Below are 17,775 nucleotides of genomic sequence, written 5' to 3'. Positions count from 1 at the left end.
GTGGCCGTAAAAGATCCCATGGCACTAATTCGAAGAAAAGCAGGGGAGTTCTCCCCGGTGTCCTGGCCAATATTTTTCCCTTAAGCAGCATAACTAAAAACAGATTATCTGGTCATTATCACATTGCTGTTTTTAGGAGCTTGCTGGGGACAAATTGGCTGCCACATTCCCGACATTTTAAAAGTGTCTTGCAATGTCCCAAGATTGTTAAAGGCACGATAGAAATACACAATCTTTCTTTCATTGGGTGGAACTGATGGTTGAAAATGTAGCTGCCCAGATATAGATGGGCATATGCAAAGTAAGTTAAAATGATTGGCATATGATGGTCTCTGTCCTATTTCCTGTTGTTGGCCTTGATTGAACATTGGATGTTGGACCCGCCTTAGAGGCCTTGTCTTCCTGCATGTTCTGGACATCAACAAGATACTCAGAGTCCATTGCCAGAGAGGCCTGTGCAAGGCCCTGCACTCAGAGCACTTGCGCAGGACCCTCATCTAATGATTTGATGACAAGACTTCGGACTGAAAACATTTACATTTGCTGAATCTCGACTCATGGTCCTTAAAATTGGAAGCTGTCGTGTCCTGCAATAGCAATTCCCTCAACTTTGCACAAGCATAAAAGTTTACAACTCTCTTAAAGGTGTTCTGAATGATTAATTACATTACCATTTGTTTGCTGTCCCCGACAAAAGCATCGTCCACGTATAGTCGTCCAACAGCTTTATCCATGTTGTTGTTGACATAATTTGCACACTTTCTCCACACTGCAGTCTCCGACGTAGTGCCAAAGAGTGCCTACGTGAAACAAAACAACCACTTTTCAGAGAAATTTGAGCTAAAACACTTGAAGGGCTGACTATACTAGGCTGGGACTGACCTGAACAAAATGGCTGCCAATACCATATAATAGAGGAGAAGCACATTAAAAACAAATTCTGCAGCCAAGAGGTGACTTTGTAATGACCTTTTGTCAGAGTACTTAGTTGAGGCAAACACTTTCAGTATAACTTTCCATTTTAAACGCATTGGGGTAGATTTTGAAGTTCCATGATAGCATATAATGGTAGCAAATTGGGGGTCCATTTTGCATCTCACTCAATTTTTATTTCTGTCCAAATGTCACCTCACATATATTTGTATATTTATTAAAAATGTTACTTCCAAGTCTCGTGATTTTTTGCTCACACTTTTTACACTGTTAACATTTACCACTGTAAATTGCTGTGTCAACAATTCCCATTCAGTTTCGCAATGTCAACGGTCATGATGTAGTTTCAGGCTCTGGCAACTAGATGGCACTGTCACCAGAGTTTCTGATGTTTCTCTCCCAACTCTGTCGCCATCTTGTGCGTAAAATAAATATTTGCATTCAGCAACAGTTATGGGCAGCTTATGAGTATTTAAAAGAAATGTATGACTCACCTTTCGGAAAGCTGCTCTTGTCTCCTTGTAGGCAGAGCTCAGACTACCCACGAGGTCCATTACTTGCCTCCATATGACAAAGTTTTGAATATCCCTGCAGATCACATAAGTAAATTGTGTTACGAACCAGATGCTTTAACTTTTTTCTAATTATCCTCAATTTTCTTCCCTCCTTTGCCGAGTCTAGGCTGGAGTACACTTTGGTCTACATATTTAAGGGTGGATATACTTGCATTGGAGGCAATTTAGAGAAGGTTCACTAGGTTGATTCACGAGATGAAGGGGGTTGACTTATGAAAAAAAGGTTCATCAGGTTGGACCTATACTCATTGCAGTTTAGAAGAATGAGAGGTGATCTTATTGAAACGTATAAGATACTGAGGGGGCTTGACAAGGTAGATGTAGAGAAGATGTTTCCACTCATGGGTGAATCTAGAACTAGGGGGCATAGCTTAACAATAAGGGGTCGCCCATTTAAAACTGAGATGAGGAGGAATTTCTTCTCTCAGTGGGTCATAAATCTGTGGAATTCTCTGTCCCAGAGAGCTGTGGAGGTTGGGTCATTGAATATATTTAAGGTGGAGATAGACAGATTTTTCAACGATAAGGGAGTCAAGGATTATGGGGAGTGGGCAGGGAAGTGGAGCTGAGCCCAAGATCAGATCATCCATGATCTTATTAAATGGCGGAGCAGGCTCGAGGGCCCAAATGGCCTACTCCTGCTCCTGTTTCTTATGTTCTTATGTTCATTACTGTCAGCAGCCACTTAATAGCTCACTCAAGTGTCTGTTCTCCACACGTGTGAGCTCAAGACTACGAACGATGGCAGGCTATTTTATGGTGCCATCACAAAGGAATCCTGTCCTCAATTGATATCCGTACACAATATTTTCCGGTAGGAGTCCCTATCTCTGTAGCCTTCTCTAGCTCTCCAATTTTTGAGAACTTAACTCTTCGAGCAAGCTTTTAGTCACTTGTCCTAATGACTCCTTCTTTGGCTCGGTATCCATTTTTGTCCTATCACTTGCCTTGCGATATTTTACTGTGTTAAAGTTGGTATATAAATGCAAGTTATTGCAGTAGGATAACCTATGATCTAAGTACTATGCCAGTTGAGAAGGGTAAAGCTACAATAGCATTCTAGTATTCTACAACAGCACATATATAGACAGCTAAGCATTACTGCTTCCATACATACCTGGGCTCATATTTAGCGAGAATGGGTGCTAGATTCTTAAGATAATCGCGTGCATAAACAACAATTGGTTCTGAATCTGACACATTCAGAGACACAGTAGAGAAGACTTGATTGCAGAATTTATTCCAGTTGAATGACTAGATCAAGAAAAAAAATTAATACATAACTAGTAAAACAAAAATGATAACTGCATCCTTTCACCCAACACAGACTTAATAGGTCTTTGCACTCAATAAAATTTTTCTCCATAAGCAAGTACAAAAGATTGACTGACAAGTGAAAATAAAAATCAGGAAATAAAAAGCTGATGTCAGTAAAAGTGATCATGAGGCTGCTGGATTGTTGTAAAAATCTGCCCTTTCCCCACAACCTTTTAAAATGTGCTTTTTGCAATATTATCCCCTGCCTTTTTATTAATTATTATAGTTTTTGTTAGGTGTAATGAGTATGCTCACAGATTTGCAGAGCTGTTGCATTGTGAGTAGCGTAGCAAATCACATGATGTTCACAAGATTCAATAAAACCCCAGTCAGTTGGGTCTAGGTCATCCACGATTAGGTATGCAGTTGTGAGCCTAGTGGATGAATTGGTAATGTCTAGTATGATTGTTACACTTTTGTTAATAAACCAACTAGTTCTTAATAGCAATGTGTTGCTATAAATTCTTAAGCAAAGAACCCATGAAGCAAATACATTACAGTAGGAAATTCCATATCCTAACACTTCTCTAGATGAAAGGAAATCGCCAAAGCTCTTCCTTTATTCTAATTGGTGACAGTCTTAAAATTTGTGTTAGTATATATACTGTGGCATCCCCAAGAGTTGGTATTAGGACCATTGCTTTTCTTATTGTATATAAATGATCTGGACTTGGGTATAGGGAGTGAGATTTCAAAGTTTGTGGATGAAAGAAAACTGTGCAGAGTAGTAATGAGTGAGCATGATATTAGCAGACTTCAGGCGAACTTAGACAGACTGGTGAAATGGGCAGACACTTTGCAGATGTAATTTAATGTGGATACGTGTGAAGTAATGCACTTTGGGAGGAATAACATAGAGAGGCAATGTAATCTAAATGACACTATTTTGAGGGTGGGTGAAAGAACCAAGGGACCTGGAGGTGCATATAAACAAATCTTTGAAGAATGAAGGATATACTTACTTTGGATGCAGTTCAGAGAAGGTTCACCCTAGGTTGATTCCGGAGATGAAGGGGTTGACTTAGGTTGAGTAGGTTGGGCCTCTACTCATTGGAATTCAGAAGAATGAGAGGTGATCTTATCGAAACGTATAAAATTATGAGGGGGCTTGACAAGGTGGATGCAGAGAGGATGTTTTCACTGATAGGGGAGACTAGAACTAGGGGGCATAATCTTAGAATAAAGGGCCGCCCATTTAAAACTGAGATGAGGAGAAATTTCTTTTCTCAGCGGATTGTAAATCTGTGGAATTCGCTGCCTCAGGGAGCTGTGGAAGCTGGGTCATTGAATAAATTTAGGACATAGATGGACAGTTTCTTAACCGATAAGGGGTTATGGGGAGCGAGCAGGGAAGTGGACCTGAGTCCATGATCAGATCAGCCATGATCGTATTAAATGGCGGAGCAGGCTCGAGGGGCCGTATGGCCTACTCCTGCTCCTATTTGTTATGTTCTTATGTTGATAAAGCCTTTGTAAATAGAGGCATTGAATGCAAAAATAAGGAAGTCATGCTAAACCTTTACAAATCTCTGGTTCGGCCTCAGCTGGAGTATTCTGGGCACCACACTTTAGGAAGGATGTCAAGGCCCTGGAGAGGGTAGAGAGAATGTTTGCCAGAATGATACCAGAGATGAGGGTGTTCAGTTATGTGGACAGATTGGATGAGCTATGATTGGTCTCCATAGAGCTGAGAAAGTTAAGGGGGAGACCAAACAGAGGTATTCCAAATTATGAAGGGTTTTGACAGAGCAAGAAAGGAAAAACTGTTTCCTCTGGCACGTGGGTCGGTAACCAAAGGTCAAGGATTTAAAATAATTGGCAAAAGTGCTAGAGGATAAATTTCTTCATACGAAGGGTTATTATGATCTGGAAAACACTAGCTGAAATCAGATTCCATATGAACTTCCAGATGATAAGGCAATTAAACATTTGCTTAAAGAGGACTAATTTGCAGGGTTATGGGGAAAAAGCTGGGGTGTGGGATTAAATTGGATAGCTCTTTCAAAGAGCCAGCAAAGGCATAATGGGCCATATGGCCTCCTTCTGGGCTGTAAGATTCTACGATTCTCTGAAACTGGTTACTGCCTTTCTTAAAAAGTTATCCGCAGAATATCATATTAAGTGATTTTCCACTAATATCGCCCAATGAAATTCCATGGTCAGGCATGACAAATGGTAAATAAAAATATTTTTCTATTGCTTCATTTTAATATTATTGGAAACTTTTGTGGAAATAGCAAGCATTGAGCTGGGTTGTAATTTCTATCCAGACTATTTTGGAGCATGTTAAAAATGTTAAATTAACACTCAGAGAGAAATTTGCTATGAATGCTAAAAAATAGCACAGAGAGGAATTTTAACCTCCCAGGCCTGTTGGCTTGGAGTCATTAATTGAATCCAAAAAGAGGAGATAATTAACAGCCATGGATTCAATTTGGGTACTCCAGTATCCTCTCATTATTTCAACCATGCAATGCACATTATACTGCTGAGCTGTTAACAGTTAATCCTAATTCTTTGCAAGGTTTTAAAGGGAGTTGCATCTTTTAAAAACATGGAAACTGTAAGTCACTAGTGCAGGCCAACACTGATCAGCACACGGCTTTGGCCAGTGCATCTGGTAAACTTTTCAACTTCCTCAGTACAATTTAGGCTTGGAATTGCTGTTAGCTGTGTTAGCTTAATGTGTCCATTCGACATTACTTTGCCTGATACTTTAAAAAGACATTTGGAAGCAATGTAACCTAACCCGCCCTTCGGGAATTGCACAGGATCGGATGGAACGTCGGTTTTGCACTGCGCCCAATATTGCTTTCTGTTGACGTCAGTGGGCAGTAAAATCGGGCGGGGTGTAAAACCAGAGTTGCACCCAATTTCGTCAGCTTCCCGACAACAGAACATAGGAATATAGGAACGGGAGTGGGCCATTCATCCCCTCGAGCCTGTTCCACCATTCAATGAGATCATGGCTGATCTGTATCTCAACTCCATCTCCCCGCCTTGTTTCCGCAACGCTTTATACACTTGCCTGACAAAAATCTATCAATCTAACGGGTGGTTAGTTTAAAATTACGCCCATTAATAATTCATTTAAAACAAACAGATTATTGCTGGCACTAAAATAGCACACAGAGCAATGTCATACCGACTCCATAAATGTTCATCCGCGAAAATTGCCAACAGAAACTTTCAATTCTGCTTTTCATGAATTTGGCAGTTGAGTGAGATGCAACATTATTTGAAATGAGAACCTTGCTGGCTAATGAGATTATTCCACAGAGCCCTTTGACATCAGAAACTGAACAGTCTGATTTAACGCACTGGCATACTTCGACAACAGGATATTTCCACTCCGTCACTACCCCAGTGCGACCTCTGCCTCAGTGCTGGTGAGCTGATGCAGTGAGAGGCCGAGAGATCACTGGCTGACCAAGGTCTCCTGACAATCGTGGGACTCCTGCAGCAGTATAGTTCACTGCAACCCTCCCCCACCCCCGCCCCTCAACCAACACTTTCCAGGTCTGACACCTTTCTCTCTTACACACTCTCGTTGGCTCCACGGAAATCCGAACAGGAATAAGTCTGACCAGTCTGAATCTGGATCCAAGTGCATACAAGCCCACAGCACTAAACTGATTGAGGAGGGATTTGGCAGACTCACTGAATTGGCAGACTCACTGAAGGGGGATGGAGTATAAAAGCAGGGAAGTCCTGCTGCAACTGTACAGAGTATTGGTGAGACCACATCTAGAGTATTGCGTACAGTTTTGGTCTCCTTATTTGGAGGCAGTTCAGATAAGGTTCACTAGGTTGATTCCTGAGATGAAGGGGTTGACTTAGGAAGAAAGGGTGAGCAGGTTGGGCCTATACTCATTGGAGTTTAGAAGAATGAGAGGTGATCTTATTGAAACATATAAGATACTAAGGGGGCTCGACAAGGTAGATGCAGAGAAGATGTTTCCACTCGTGGGGGAATAGAAACATAGAAACATAGAAAATAGGTGCAGGAGTAGGCCATTCGGCCCTTCGAGCCTGTACCACCATTCAATATGATCATGGCTGATCATGCAACTTTAGTACCCCATTTGTGCTTTCTCTCCATACTCCTTGATCCCTTTAGCCATAAGGGCCACATCTAACTCCCTTTTGAATATATCAACGAACTGGCCTCAACATCTTTTTGTGGTAGAGAATTCCACAGGTTCACAATTCTCTGAATGAAGAAGTTTCTCCTCATCTCGGTCCTAAATGACTTACCCCTTATCCTTAGACTGTGACACCTGGTTCTGAACTTCCCCAACATCGGGAACATTCTTCCTGCATCTAACCTATCCAATCCCGTCAGAATTTTATATGTTTCTATGAGATCCCCTCTCATTCTTCTAAATTCCTGTGAATATAAGCCTAGTCGATCCAGTCTATCTTCATATGTCAGAACTGCCATCCCGGAAATCAGTCTGGTGAACCTTCGCTGCACTCCCTCAATAGCAAGAATGTCCTTCCTCAGATTAGGAGTCCAAAACTGTACACAATATTCGAGGTGTGGCCTCACCAAGGCCCTGTACAACTGCAGTAAGACCTTCCTGCTCCTATACTCAAATCCTCTCGCTATGAAGGCCAACATGCCTTTTGCCTTCTTCACCGCCTGCTGTACCTGCATGCCAATTTTCAATGACTGATGTACCATGACACCCAGGTCTCATTGCACCTCCCCTTTTCCTAATCTGTCACCATTCAGATAATATTCTGCCTTCCTGTTTTTGCCATCAAAGTGGATAACCTCACATTTATCTACATTATTCTGCATCTGCCATGCATTTGCCCACTTTCCTAACCTGTCCAAGTCACCCTGCAGCCTCTTAGCATCCTCCTCACAGCTCACACTGCCACCCAGCTTAGTGTCATCTGCAAACTTGGAGATATTACATTCAATTCCTTCGTCTAAATCATTGATATATATTGTAAATAGCTGGGGTCCCAGCATTGAACCTTGCGGTACCCCACTAGTCATTGTCTGCCATTCTGAAAAGGACCCGTTTATTCCTACTCTTTGCTTCCTGTCTACCAACCAGTTCTCTATCCACATCAATACATTACCCCCAATACCATGTGCTTTAATTTTGTACACTAATCTCTTGTGTGGGACCTTGTCAAAAGCCTTTTGAAAGTCCAAATACACCATATCCACTCGTTCTCCCTTGTCCACTCTACTAGTTACATCCTCAAAAAATTCTAGAAGATTTGTCAAGTATGATTTCCCTTTCATAAATCCTTGCTGACTTGGATCGATCCTGTCACTGCTTTCCAAATGCGTTGCTATTGCATCTTTAATAATTGATTCCAACATTTTCCCCACTACCGATGTCAGGCTAACCGGTCTATAATTCCCTGTTTTCTCTTTCCCTCCTTTTTTAAAAAGTGTTGTTACATTAGCTACCGTCCAATCCACAGGAACTGATCCAGCGTCTATAGAATGTTGAAAAATAACTACCAATGCATCCACTAATTCTAGGGCCACTTCCTTAAGTACTCTGGGATGCAGACGATCAGCCCCTGGGGATTTATTGGCCTTCAATCCCATCAATCTAGAACTAGCGGGCATAGTTTAAGAATAAGGAGTCACCCATTTAGAACTGAGATGTGGAGGAATTTCTTCTCTCAGGGGGTCGTAAATCTGTGACATTCTCTGCCCAGAGAGCTGCGGAGGCTGGGTCATAGAATATAGTTAAGGTGGAGATAGAAAGATTTTTGAACGACAAGGAAGTCAAGGATTATGGGGAACGGGCAGGGAAGTGGAGCTGAGCCCAAGATTAAATTAGCTATGATCTTATTGAATAGCAAAGCGTGCTTGAGGGGCAAAATATCCTACTCCTGCTCCTATTGCTTATGTTCTTATGTTCTTGTGATAAGAGCAGAAAGCCCGTAGGCTGTGGATACAAGGATGCAGTCGGGACAGTGATAATGCTGGATTTAGCCAGTAGTCTATTTGGGCTGGAAGTGCTTAGGTATTTTAAGTTATAAAATTTCAGCTGACAGCAAACACACAGTTAGTTTGCCATTAGCTGCATTTGAAATGTTTTGTTTCAGTAGGCAAGGTAACCCACATTTTCATGAGTGTAGTGAACCGTTGTTGGATTTTATTTAGCTTTCCTGATGGACAACACTGCTGGATAGAAAGGTAAATGAAGGAAAACATGGGAATTTTCTGGAGAAATAAGACCAGGGTCCATCTAGTTCATCTTCTACCATCTTGGTAGTCGCATGATACAACGAGAATGGATTTGTTGACTAATCAAAACCTCAGTGGTGGAGAGCGTTGGGAAACATAGGTCTGAAGTCGTCTTGAACCTGGCAAATGTGACACACCTACCTCATGTCATGTCTTAAATTACTCATATACTGGATCCCAGAGTGTTATTTTCGGAAAAAAATCTATCTAATTTTCATTGGAGAGTGATGCCAGAATGCTGGTACAGAGCGACATAATAGGATCTCTTAATGCTGACGTGAGGTACCAAAGTGGAAATTGTATCCCTACACACTGGCATCTGTAACTTTGACAAAACACAAAATTTCATTCAAAAAAGCAACTTACCTTAGCATTGATTGTTAGAGAATAATTCTTTTCCACTTCGGCCAGAGTCATTTTCCTGTAGAGTTCATTGGGATCATTTCTATCTTCCGGTTTTGTTGTTGCCTATCGAATAAAATATTTAAGTATGAATATTCTTTTTATCCTATTTCCAAATTACCATAAATTCTGGGAGTATAATACTCATTTTCTTTAACCAATAATTGTCCAAACTGAACAGTACATGTTATTAGGTCTAAGCCAAGGCTCAGTTGGTAGTATTCTCGCCTCTGAATCATAAGAATGTAAGAAATAGAAGCAGGAGTAGGCCATTCGGCCCCTGAGCCTGCTCCGCCATTCAATAAGATCATGGCTGATCTTTGACCTCAACTCCACTTTCCCACCCAATCCCCATATCCCTTGATTCCCTTATCCAAAAATCTAGCAATCTCTTTCTTGAATATACTCAACGGCTGAGCATCCACAGCGCTCTGGGGTAGAGAATTCCAAAGATTCAAAACCCTTTGAGTGAAAAAGTTTCTCCTCATCTCAGTCCTAAATGGCCGACCCCTTATTCTGAGACTGTGACCCATGGTTCGAGACTCCCCAGCCAGAGGAAACATCATCCCAGCATCTATCATATCCAGCCCCTTAAAAATGTTATATATTTCAACGATATCACCTCTCATTCTTCTAAACTCTAGGGAATACAGGCCGAATCTACTCAATCTCTCCTCATAGAAAAATCACCTTATCCCAGAATCAGAATGTTGTGGGTTCAAGCCCCACCCCAGAAACATGAGCAAATAATCTGACACACCAAGTGCAGTACTGAGAGAGTGCAGTCCGAGGCGCCATATTTCAGTTGCAACGTTAAAACAATTTCCCGTCTGCCCTCTCGGGTAGACATAAAAGATCCCACGGCACTATTTGAAGAAGAACAGGGCATATTTCCTGGTGTCCTGACAAATGTTTATTGCTCAATTAACATCATTAGAACGAAGATCTGGTGATTATCACATTGCTGTTTGTGGGAGCTTACTGTGCGCAAGTTAGCTGCCGTGTTTCCTATATTACAACAGTGACGACACTTCAAAGGTCCTTCATTGGCTGTAAAGTGCTGTGGACATCATGATAGCTGCTATATCAATGCAAAATTTTCAAATCTTCCTTTCTCAAAGATGTGCGGTGCATATGATGCACAGACAGGTAAAATGAAAACAGTTTGCAAGAGACTCAAGTACAGAATGCTCTTTACATTTTTTCGAAACATTTCCTAAATTTTCACGTCAGCTTCAGTCATCTTGTCTGCAACCGAGCACAACCAACCAGCTGAAGCCTATAGTTCACTCCATTGGCTACAAATTCGGTTCGGGGACGGTAACACTTGCGAGTCACGGGAAATTGGCGCTCCACTTCCTTTCTGGGGTGGCAGTGGGACGGACTCCTCGGGAGCGGAGGGCATGGCTCAGCAATGCTTTGCACTGGGCCGTGTAGCGCCACTGCCGCGTAGGAGGGCTTCTTCCCTGAATTAAAGGGAACGGCCCAGCTGCATACTCTGTAGGATAAAAATGGTCCTACCTGTACCAACAGGGAGCAGGGTTGCCGTGCCAACAGCCCGGCACTGAAGCAGCATGCCGGGCTGATCGATCACGGCACGGAACCCGTGTCCAAAGTGCCAGCAGGACACACACAAAAAATCGGCAATTTTTGTTCGGCACATTAGGTAACCTCCCCATTAACTTTCGCCCCAGTAGCAGCCAGCCGCCCGGTACACATCCCTTGAAGCTGTTGCGGTCATCGCCCGGTGCAGCTACAGGGGGCGATACCCAATTTAGCATCCGGGGGGCTAACAGGGCGCTACACATGGTGATGATGTCAGCGCTGGCGCAGCGTTGCGGGGCGCTACTTATTACCGCCGCCGCAAAACTCCCGCTGAATTTAGCAAGAGTCATTAGTGGCGCCATTGCGGTGCTAACTGGAGGTGCAAATGGCCCGAATTTCGCTCCCCCTATCTCTTGTGTGGGCACACAACTGAGTACATTATGCTCATAGTGCAGTGAGCATTTTTTCTAAAAAAGTTGTGGTCCACAAAGGAGGGGATCGTATTATACATGGATGAGAGGGAAGTCATTCGAAACAAAGGCATAGATTTTGCCCTGTTTAGTGACTCCCATTAGTGTCTCCGGGGAAAACGTTTTGCTCAGGTGAGCGGGCCACTACTGGCTCCATGAAATTGCACGGGTGTTAGCGGAGGCGCTGCCATAGGAGTGCAGCACCCCAGCGGTAGCACCTGGGGTCACCGCACAACTGCCGATTACCACATCGGTGTGCGCGGCAAGCCCTTAGCGCCGCGTGGCGAACCTGTTCCGCCTCGCGGCGGATATTGCCACATGCCCCGTGAGGCTGCCATGAGCAGTGTTAGCGCCAGCCTCTTGGGTCGTGAACCGGGCGGGCCTCCGCTCGCGGAGCAGAAATTAAATGGGAGGTCGGGAGCGCTCCACGCCGCCGACTTAACTGTTTGGCCGACTCGCCGGTTGGCCCCACTTCTGCCTCCCTGGCGTGGTCCGGGCCGCCATCGTGCATCTCGGCGCTCCATTCTATGTGCCAGGCTGCGGCCTCGGCACCACGCTGCCCTGGTAGCCCAGTGGAGGCCATCAGACGCCCTGCAGAGTGCGCAGCGGCGCTCCCCTTTAACCGTAGGGGTGGGGCATTGAGCCGGGTCAGCGCTTTACAGAGTGGAGGAAGTCCCGCCCCGAGTCGGCTACCGCCCCCAATCAGGACGCTGGAGAATTTCTCCCCTACAGACTTATGGTAATCAAACCTGCAAGTCATTTTACTTTACAAAATCTATCTTTAGAATGTAGAGCACTGCTGAGAAATTGTTCTACAGAGCTGAAGTATACTTAAGGGATGCCTTTTATCATAGATCAATTGAGCAGGCTTTCCATATTGTAATTTAAAAAAAATTCTCCCATCCATCGTCATAGCAACGCTGGATGCCAGGGACAGAACAAGCATATCCTGGGACGAGTGATGGTAAAGCACATCGGGTAACATATGTCTCTCATTTGAATATGATTTCAATACATCCACCCATGCACAAACAGAGATACTAAAGATCACCTGTCACCTCTGGGACGGAATCAGATGGATGTGGAAATAAGAACAGAGGTGCTGGAGTGAAAAGAAAGAAAGAAAGACTTGGTGTTATATAGTGCCTTTCACGACCACCGGACGTCTCAAAGCACTTTACAGCCAATGAAGTACTTTTGGAGTGTAATCACGGTTGTAATGTGGGAAATGCGGCAGCCAATTTTCACATAGTAAATGACCAGATAATCTGTATTCGTGGTGTTGATTGAGGGATAAATATTGGCCAGGACACCAGGGAGAACTACCCAGCTCTTCTTAGCTTGGATGATGGGGAATTGGTATGGGTGGAGTTATAGAATACCAAGGGGCAGAAAACGCTAGTGGGAGTTGTGTACAGACCACTAAACAGTAGTAGTAAGGTTGGGGACAGCATCAAACAAGAAATTAGGGATGCATACAATAAAGATACAGCAGTTTTCATGGGTAACTTTAATCAACATATTGATTGGGCTAACCAAACTGGTAGCAATGCGATGGAGGAGGATTTCCTGGAGTGTATTAGGGATGGTTTTCTAGACCAATATGTCAAGGAACCAATTAGGGAGCAGGCCATCCTAGACTGGGTGATATGTAATGAGAAAGGACTAATTAGCAATCTTGTTGTGCGAGACCCCTTGGGGAAGAGTGACCATAACATGGTAGAATTCTTTATTAAGATGGATAGTGACACAGTTAATTCAGAAACTACAGTCCTGAACTTAAGGAAAGGTAACTTCGATGGTTTGAGGCATGAATTGGCTAGGATAGACTGGCAAATGATACTTAAAGGGTTGACGGTGGATAGGCAATGGCAAACATTTAAAGATCACATGGATGAACTTCAGCAACTGTACATCCCTGTCTAGAGTAAAAATAAAACTGGGAAGGTGACTCAACCATGGCTAACAAGGGAAATTAAGGATAGTGTTAAATCCAAGGAAGAGGCATATAAATTGGCCAGAAAAAGTAGCAAACCTGAGGACTGGGAAAAATTTATAATTCAGCAGAGGAGGACAAAGGTTTTAATTAAGAGGGGGAAAATAGAGTATGAGAAGAAGCATGCCAGGAACATAAAAATTGACTGCAAAAGCTTCTATAGAAATGTGAAGAGAAAAAGATTAGTGAAGACAAATGTAGGTCCCTTGCAGTCGGATTCAGGTAAATATTTAATGGAGAACAAAGAAATGGCAGACCAATTGAACAAATACTTTGGTCCTGTCTTCACGAAGGAAGACACAAATAACCTTCCAGAAGTACTAGGGGACCGAGGGTCTAGTGAGAAGGAGGAACTGAAGGATATCCTTATTATACGGGAAATTGTGTTAGGGAAATTGATGGGATTGAAGGCCGATAAATCCCCGGAGCCTGATAGTCTGCATCCCAGAGTACTTAAGGAAGTGGCCCTAGAAATAGTGGATGCATTGGTGATCATTTTCCAACAGTCTATCGACTCTGGATAAGTTACTATGGACGAGTGTAGCTAATGTAACACCACTTTTTAAAAAGGGAGGGAGAGAGAAAACGGGTAATTATAAACCGGTAAGCCTGACATCAGTAGTGGGGAAAAAGTTGGAATCAATTATTAAGGATGAAACAGCAACGCATTTGGAAAGCAGTGACAGGATCGGTCCAAGTCAGCATGGATTTATGAAAGGGAAATCATGCTTGACAAATCTTCTGGAATTTTTTGAGCGTGTAACTAGTAGAGTGGACAAGGGAGAACCAGTGGATGTGGAATATTTGGACTTTCAAAAGGCTTTTGACAAGGTCCCACATACAGATCATATACAGATGTGGATAGAGAACTGGTTGCCAGACAGGAAGTAGAGAGTCGGGATAAACAGGTCATTTTCAGAATGGCAGGCAGTGACTAGTGGAGTGCCTCAGGGCTCAAATGCTGGACCCCAGCTCTTTACAATATACATCAATGATTTAGATGAAGGAATTGAGCGTAATATCTCCAAGTTTGAAGATGACACTAAGCTGGGTGGCAGTGTGAGCTGTGAGGGGGAAGCTAAGAGGCTGCAGGGTGACTTGAACAGGTTAGGTGAGTTGGCAAATGCATGGCAGATGCAGTATAATGTGGATATATGTGAGGTTATCCACTTTGGGGGCAAATACACGAAGACAGAATATTATCTGAATGGCGGCAGATTAGGAAAAGGGGAGGTGCAACAAGACCTGGGTGTCATGGTTCATCAGTCATTGAAAGTTGGCATACAGGTACAACTGGCAGTGAAGAAGGTAAATGGTATGTTGGCCTTCATAGTGAGGGGATTTGAGTATCGGAGCAGGGAGGTCTTCCTGCAGTTGTACAGGGCCTTGGTGAGGCCTCACCTGGAATATTGTGTTCAGTTTTGGTCTCCTAATCTGAGGAAGGACATTCTTGCTCTTGAGGGATTGCAGCGAAGGTTCACCAGACTGATTCCCGGGATGGCTGGACTGACATATGAGGAAAGACTGGATCTACTGGGCATTTATACAGTGGAGTTTAGAAGGATGAGAGGGGATCTCATAGAAACATACAGGATTCTGATGGGACGGGACAGGTTAGATGCAGGTAGAATGTTCCCGATGTTGCGGAAGTCCAGAACCAGGAGACACAGTCTTAGGATAAGGGATAGGCCATTTAGGACTGAGATGAGGAGAAACTTCTTCACTCAGAGAGTTGTTAACCTGTGGAATTCCCTGCCGCAGAGAGTTGTTGATGCCAGTGCATTGGGTATATTCAAGAGGGAGTTAGATATGGCCCTTAAGGCTAAGGCGATCAAGGAATATGGAGAGAAAACAGGAAAGGGGTACTGAAAGGAATGATCAGCCATGATCTTATTGAATGGCGGTGCAGGCTCGAAGGGCCGAATGGCCTACTCCTTCACCTATTTTCTATGTTTCTATGTTTCAAAAATATTGCCATGGGATCTTTTACGTCCACCTGAAAGAGCAGAGGGGGCCTAAGTTTAGAAACGTAGAAACATAGACATGACAGGATTTGTGCCTGGGCTGATTAGTGGCAAATGAAGTTCAATGTGGAAAAATGCAAGATGCTGCATATTGGAAGTTAATATAGGAGGTGCATGTGGTCGGGTGGAACGTGCTGAGAAGGAAGTTGAATGTGATCCATGTGTGTTAGTTGGCTTCTCATCCACTATGAGCAAATGGCATGTGGTAACAATGTGGGACTGCAGCCTCTGGATTGTCCATCAATCAGTTTGGATAGATGAAATATCGAGGGAGCTGGGGGCCAGTGACCCCCTGACCAGTGCTCCCTGTGGGTGTCGCTCCTTGTCGAGAGTGCCCAATCGGGGAATAAGCCTTGATGTTCCTGAAGATTATGCTGTGTTTGTTTTTTAACTGGGATCTCCGTGTTGTGTTACCCAGATAAATAATTTTTAATCACAAATGATGTTGTTAGTCTGCCCGGGCAATTGAGGCTCACCTCAGCATGTAGTGGACTCTGAAGTGTGCTTCAACGGCATGAATTGTGATGTAGAATCTTATAAGTTTCTATGAGATCCCCTCTCATCCTTCTAAACTCCAGTGTATAAAGGCCCAGTTGATCCAGGCTCTCCTCATATATCAGTCCAGCCATCCCTATGAATCAGTCTGGTGAACCTTCGCTGCACTCCCTCAATAGCAAGAATGTCCATCCTCAGATTAGGAGAACAAAACTGAACACAATATTCCAGGTGAGGTCTCACCAAGGCCCTGTACAACTGCAGGAAGACGTCCCTGCTCTGATACTCAAATCTCCTAGCTATGAAGGCCAACATACCATTTGCCTTCTTCACTGCCTGCTGTGCCTGCATGCCAAATTTCAATGACTGAACCATGACACCCAGGTCTCATTGCACCTCCCCTTTTCCTAATCTGCCACCATTCAGATATTATTCTGCCTTTGTGCTTTTGCCCCCAAAGTGGATAACCTCACATTTATCCACATTATACTGCATCTGCCATGCATTTGCCTACTCACCTAACCTGTCCAATTCACCCTGCAGCCTCTTAGTGTGCTCCTCACAGCTCACACCACCACCCAGTTTAGTGTCATCTGCAAACTTGGAGATATTACACTCAATTCCTTCATCTAAATCATTAATGTATATTGTAAATAGCTGAGGTCCCAGCACTGAGCCCTGCGGCACTCCACTAGTCACTGCCTGCCATTCTGAAAAGGACCCGTTTGTCCCGACTCTCTGCTTCCTGTCTGCCAACCAGTTCTCTATCCACGTCAGTACATTTCCCCCAATACCATGTGCTTTGATTTTGCACACCAATCTTTTGTGTGGGACCTTGTCAAAAGCCTTTTGAAAGTCCAAATACACCACAACCACTGGTTCTCCCTTGACCACTCTGCTAGTTACATCCTCAAAACATTCCAGAATATTTGTCAAGCATGATTTCCCTTTCATAAATCCATGCTGACATGGATCGATCCTGTCACTGCTTTCCAAATGCGCTGCTATTTCATCCTTAACACTTGATTCCAACATTTTCCCCACTACTGATGTCAGGTTAACCAGTGTATAATTATCTGTTTTCTCTCTCCCTCCTTTTTTAAAAAGTGGTGTTACATTAGCTACCCTCCAGTCCCGAGGAACTGCTCCAGAGTCGCCAAGCTGTGCGATGTCTTCAGCAACCCTGCAGACGGAGCACCGCGCAGATACACCTGGTCGAGACCAGACGGGTCCGTCCGTTACAGTATAGACTTCCTGTTTGTGTCCCACACACTCAAGGTCAGATCCACCGACGTCACGCCGGTGTTCTTCTCTGACCACTGCCTCCTACTGGCCGACTGTCGCCCACAGGAAAACCAGAAAGTTGGCAGAGGGATATGGAAGCTGAATGTGAAACTGTTGACTCCGGAAAACGTGGAGGAACTCAAGAGGGATTACAAAGGTTGGAGAACCGTAAAACCCCTCTGCGATTCCCCGATACACTGGTGGGAAACAATCAAGACAATCATCAAGAGGTTCTTGATCCTCAAAGGTGTTCAGGAGGCGAGAGGGAGACAGAGGGAATTGCCCCAACTCCAGAAGAGCATGCAAAACTTGCTCCTGTTGCAGTCGATGGGGGTCGATGTCGCCGAGGAACTCGAAGAGGTGAAGGGCCAGCAAGCCTCGCTCTTTGCCTCAGAGTCCTCCAAAATCATTTTCCGCTCCAGAGTCCGCTCCGTCGAACAGGATGAGACGTGTTCGCGCTTCTTCTTCCAAAAGGTACACAGGTGGAGCTCTGTGATCACCAGCC

The 17,775-nt window shown here is 43.9% G+C and overlaps 1 protein-coding gene across 3 annotated transcripts in view; it reads right to left on the bottom strand.

The window, feature by feature from the left end:
• LOC139266011 (neprilysin-like) overlaps positions 1-17,775 on the bottom strand; it is a 277,737-nt gene that overhangs the window by 68,620 nt on the left and 191,342 nt on the right. For all 3 annotated transcript variants that reach the window (XM_070883753.1, XM_070883755.1, XM_070883754.1), the window contains 4 exons: positions 9,421-9,522; positions 2,626-2,762; positions 1,428-1,521; positions 672-800 (listed from right to left, as the gene is read on the bottom strand). In XM_070883753.1, coding sequence (XP_070739854.1) covers positions 672-800; positions 1,428-1,521; positions 2,626-2,762; positions 9,421-9,522 — 462 coding nt within the window. The remainder of the gene's footprint in view (positions 1-671; positions 801-1,427; positions 1,522-2,625; positions 2,763-9,420; positions 9,523-17,775) is intronic.

The sequence above is a fragment of the Pristiophorus japonicus genome, chromosome 6 (genome assembly GCF_044704955.1).
Source record: "Pristiophorus japonicus isolate sPriJap1 chromosome 6, sPriJap1.hap1, whole genome shotgun sequence".
NCBI lineage: Eukaryota > Metazoa > Chordata > Chondrichthyes > Pristiophoridae > Pristiophorus > Pristiophorus japonicus.
Note: the sequence above shows the minus strand (reverse complement) of the source record. Positions and strands in the feature narration are given on the sequence as shown.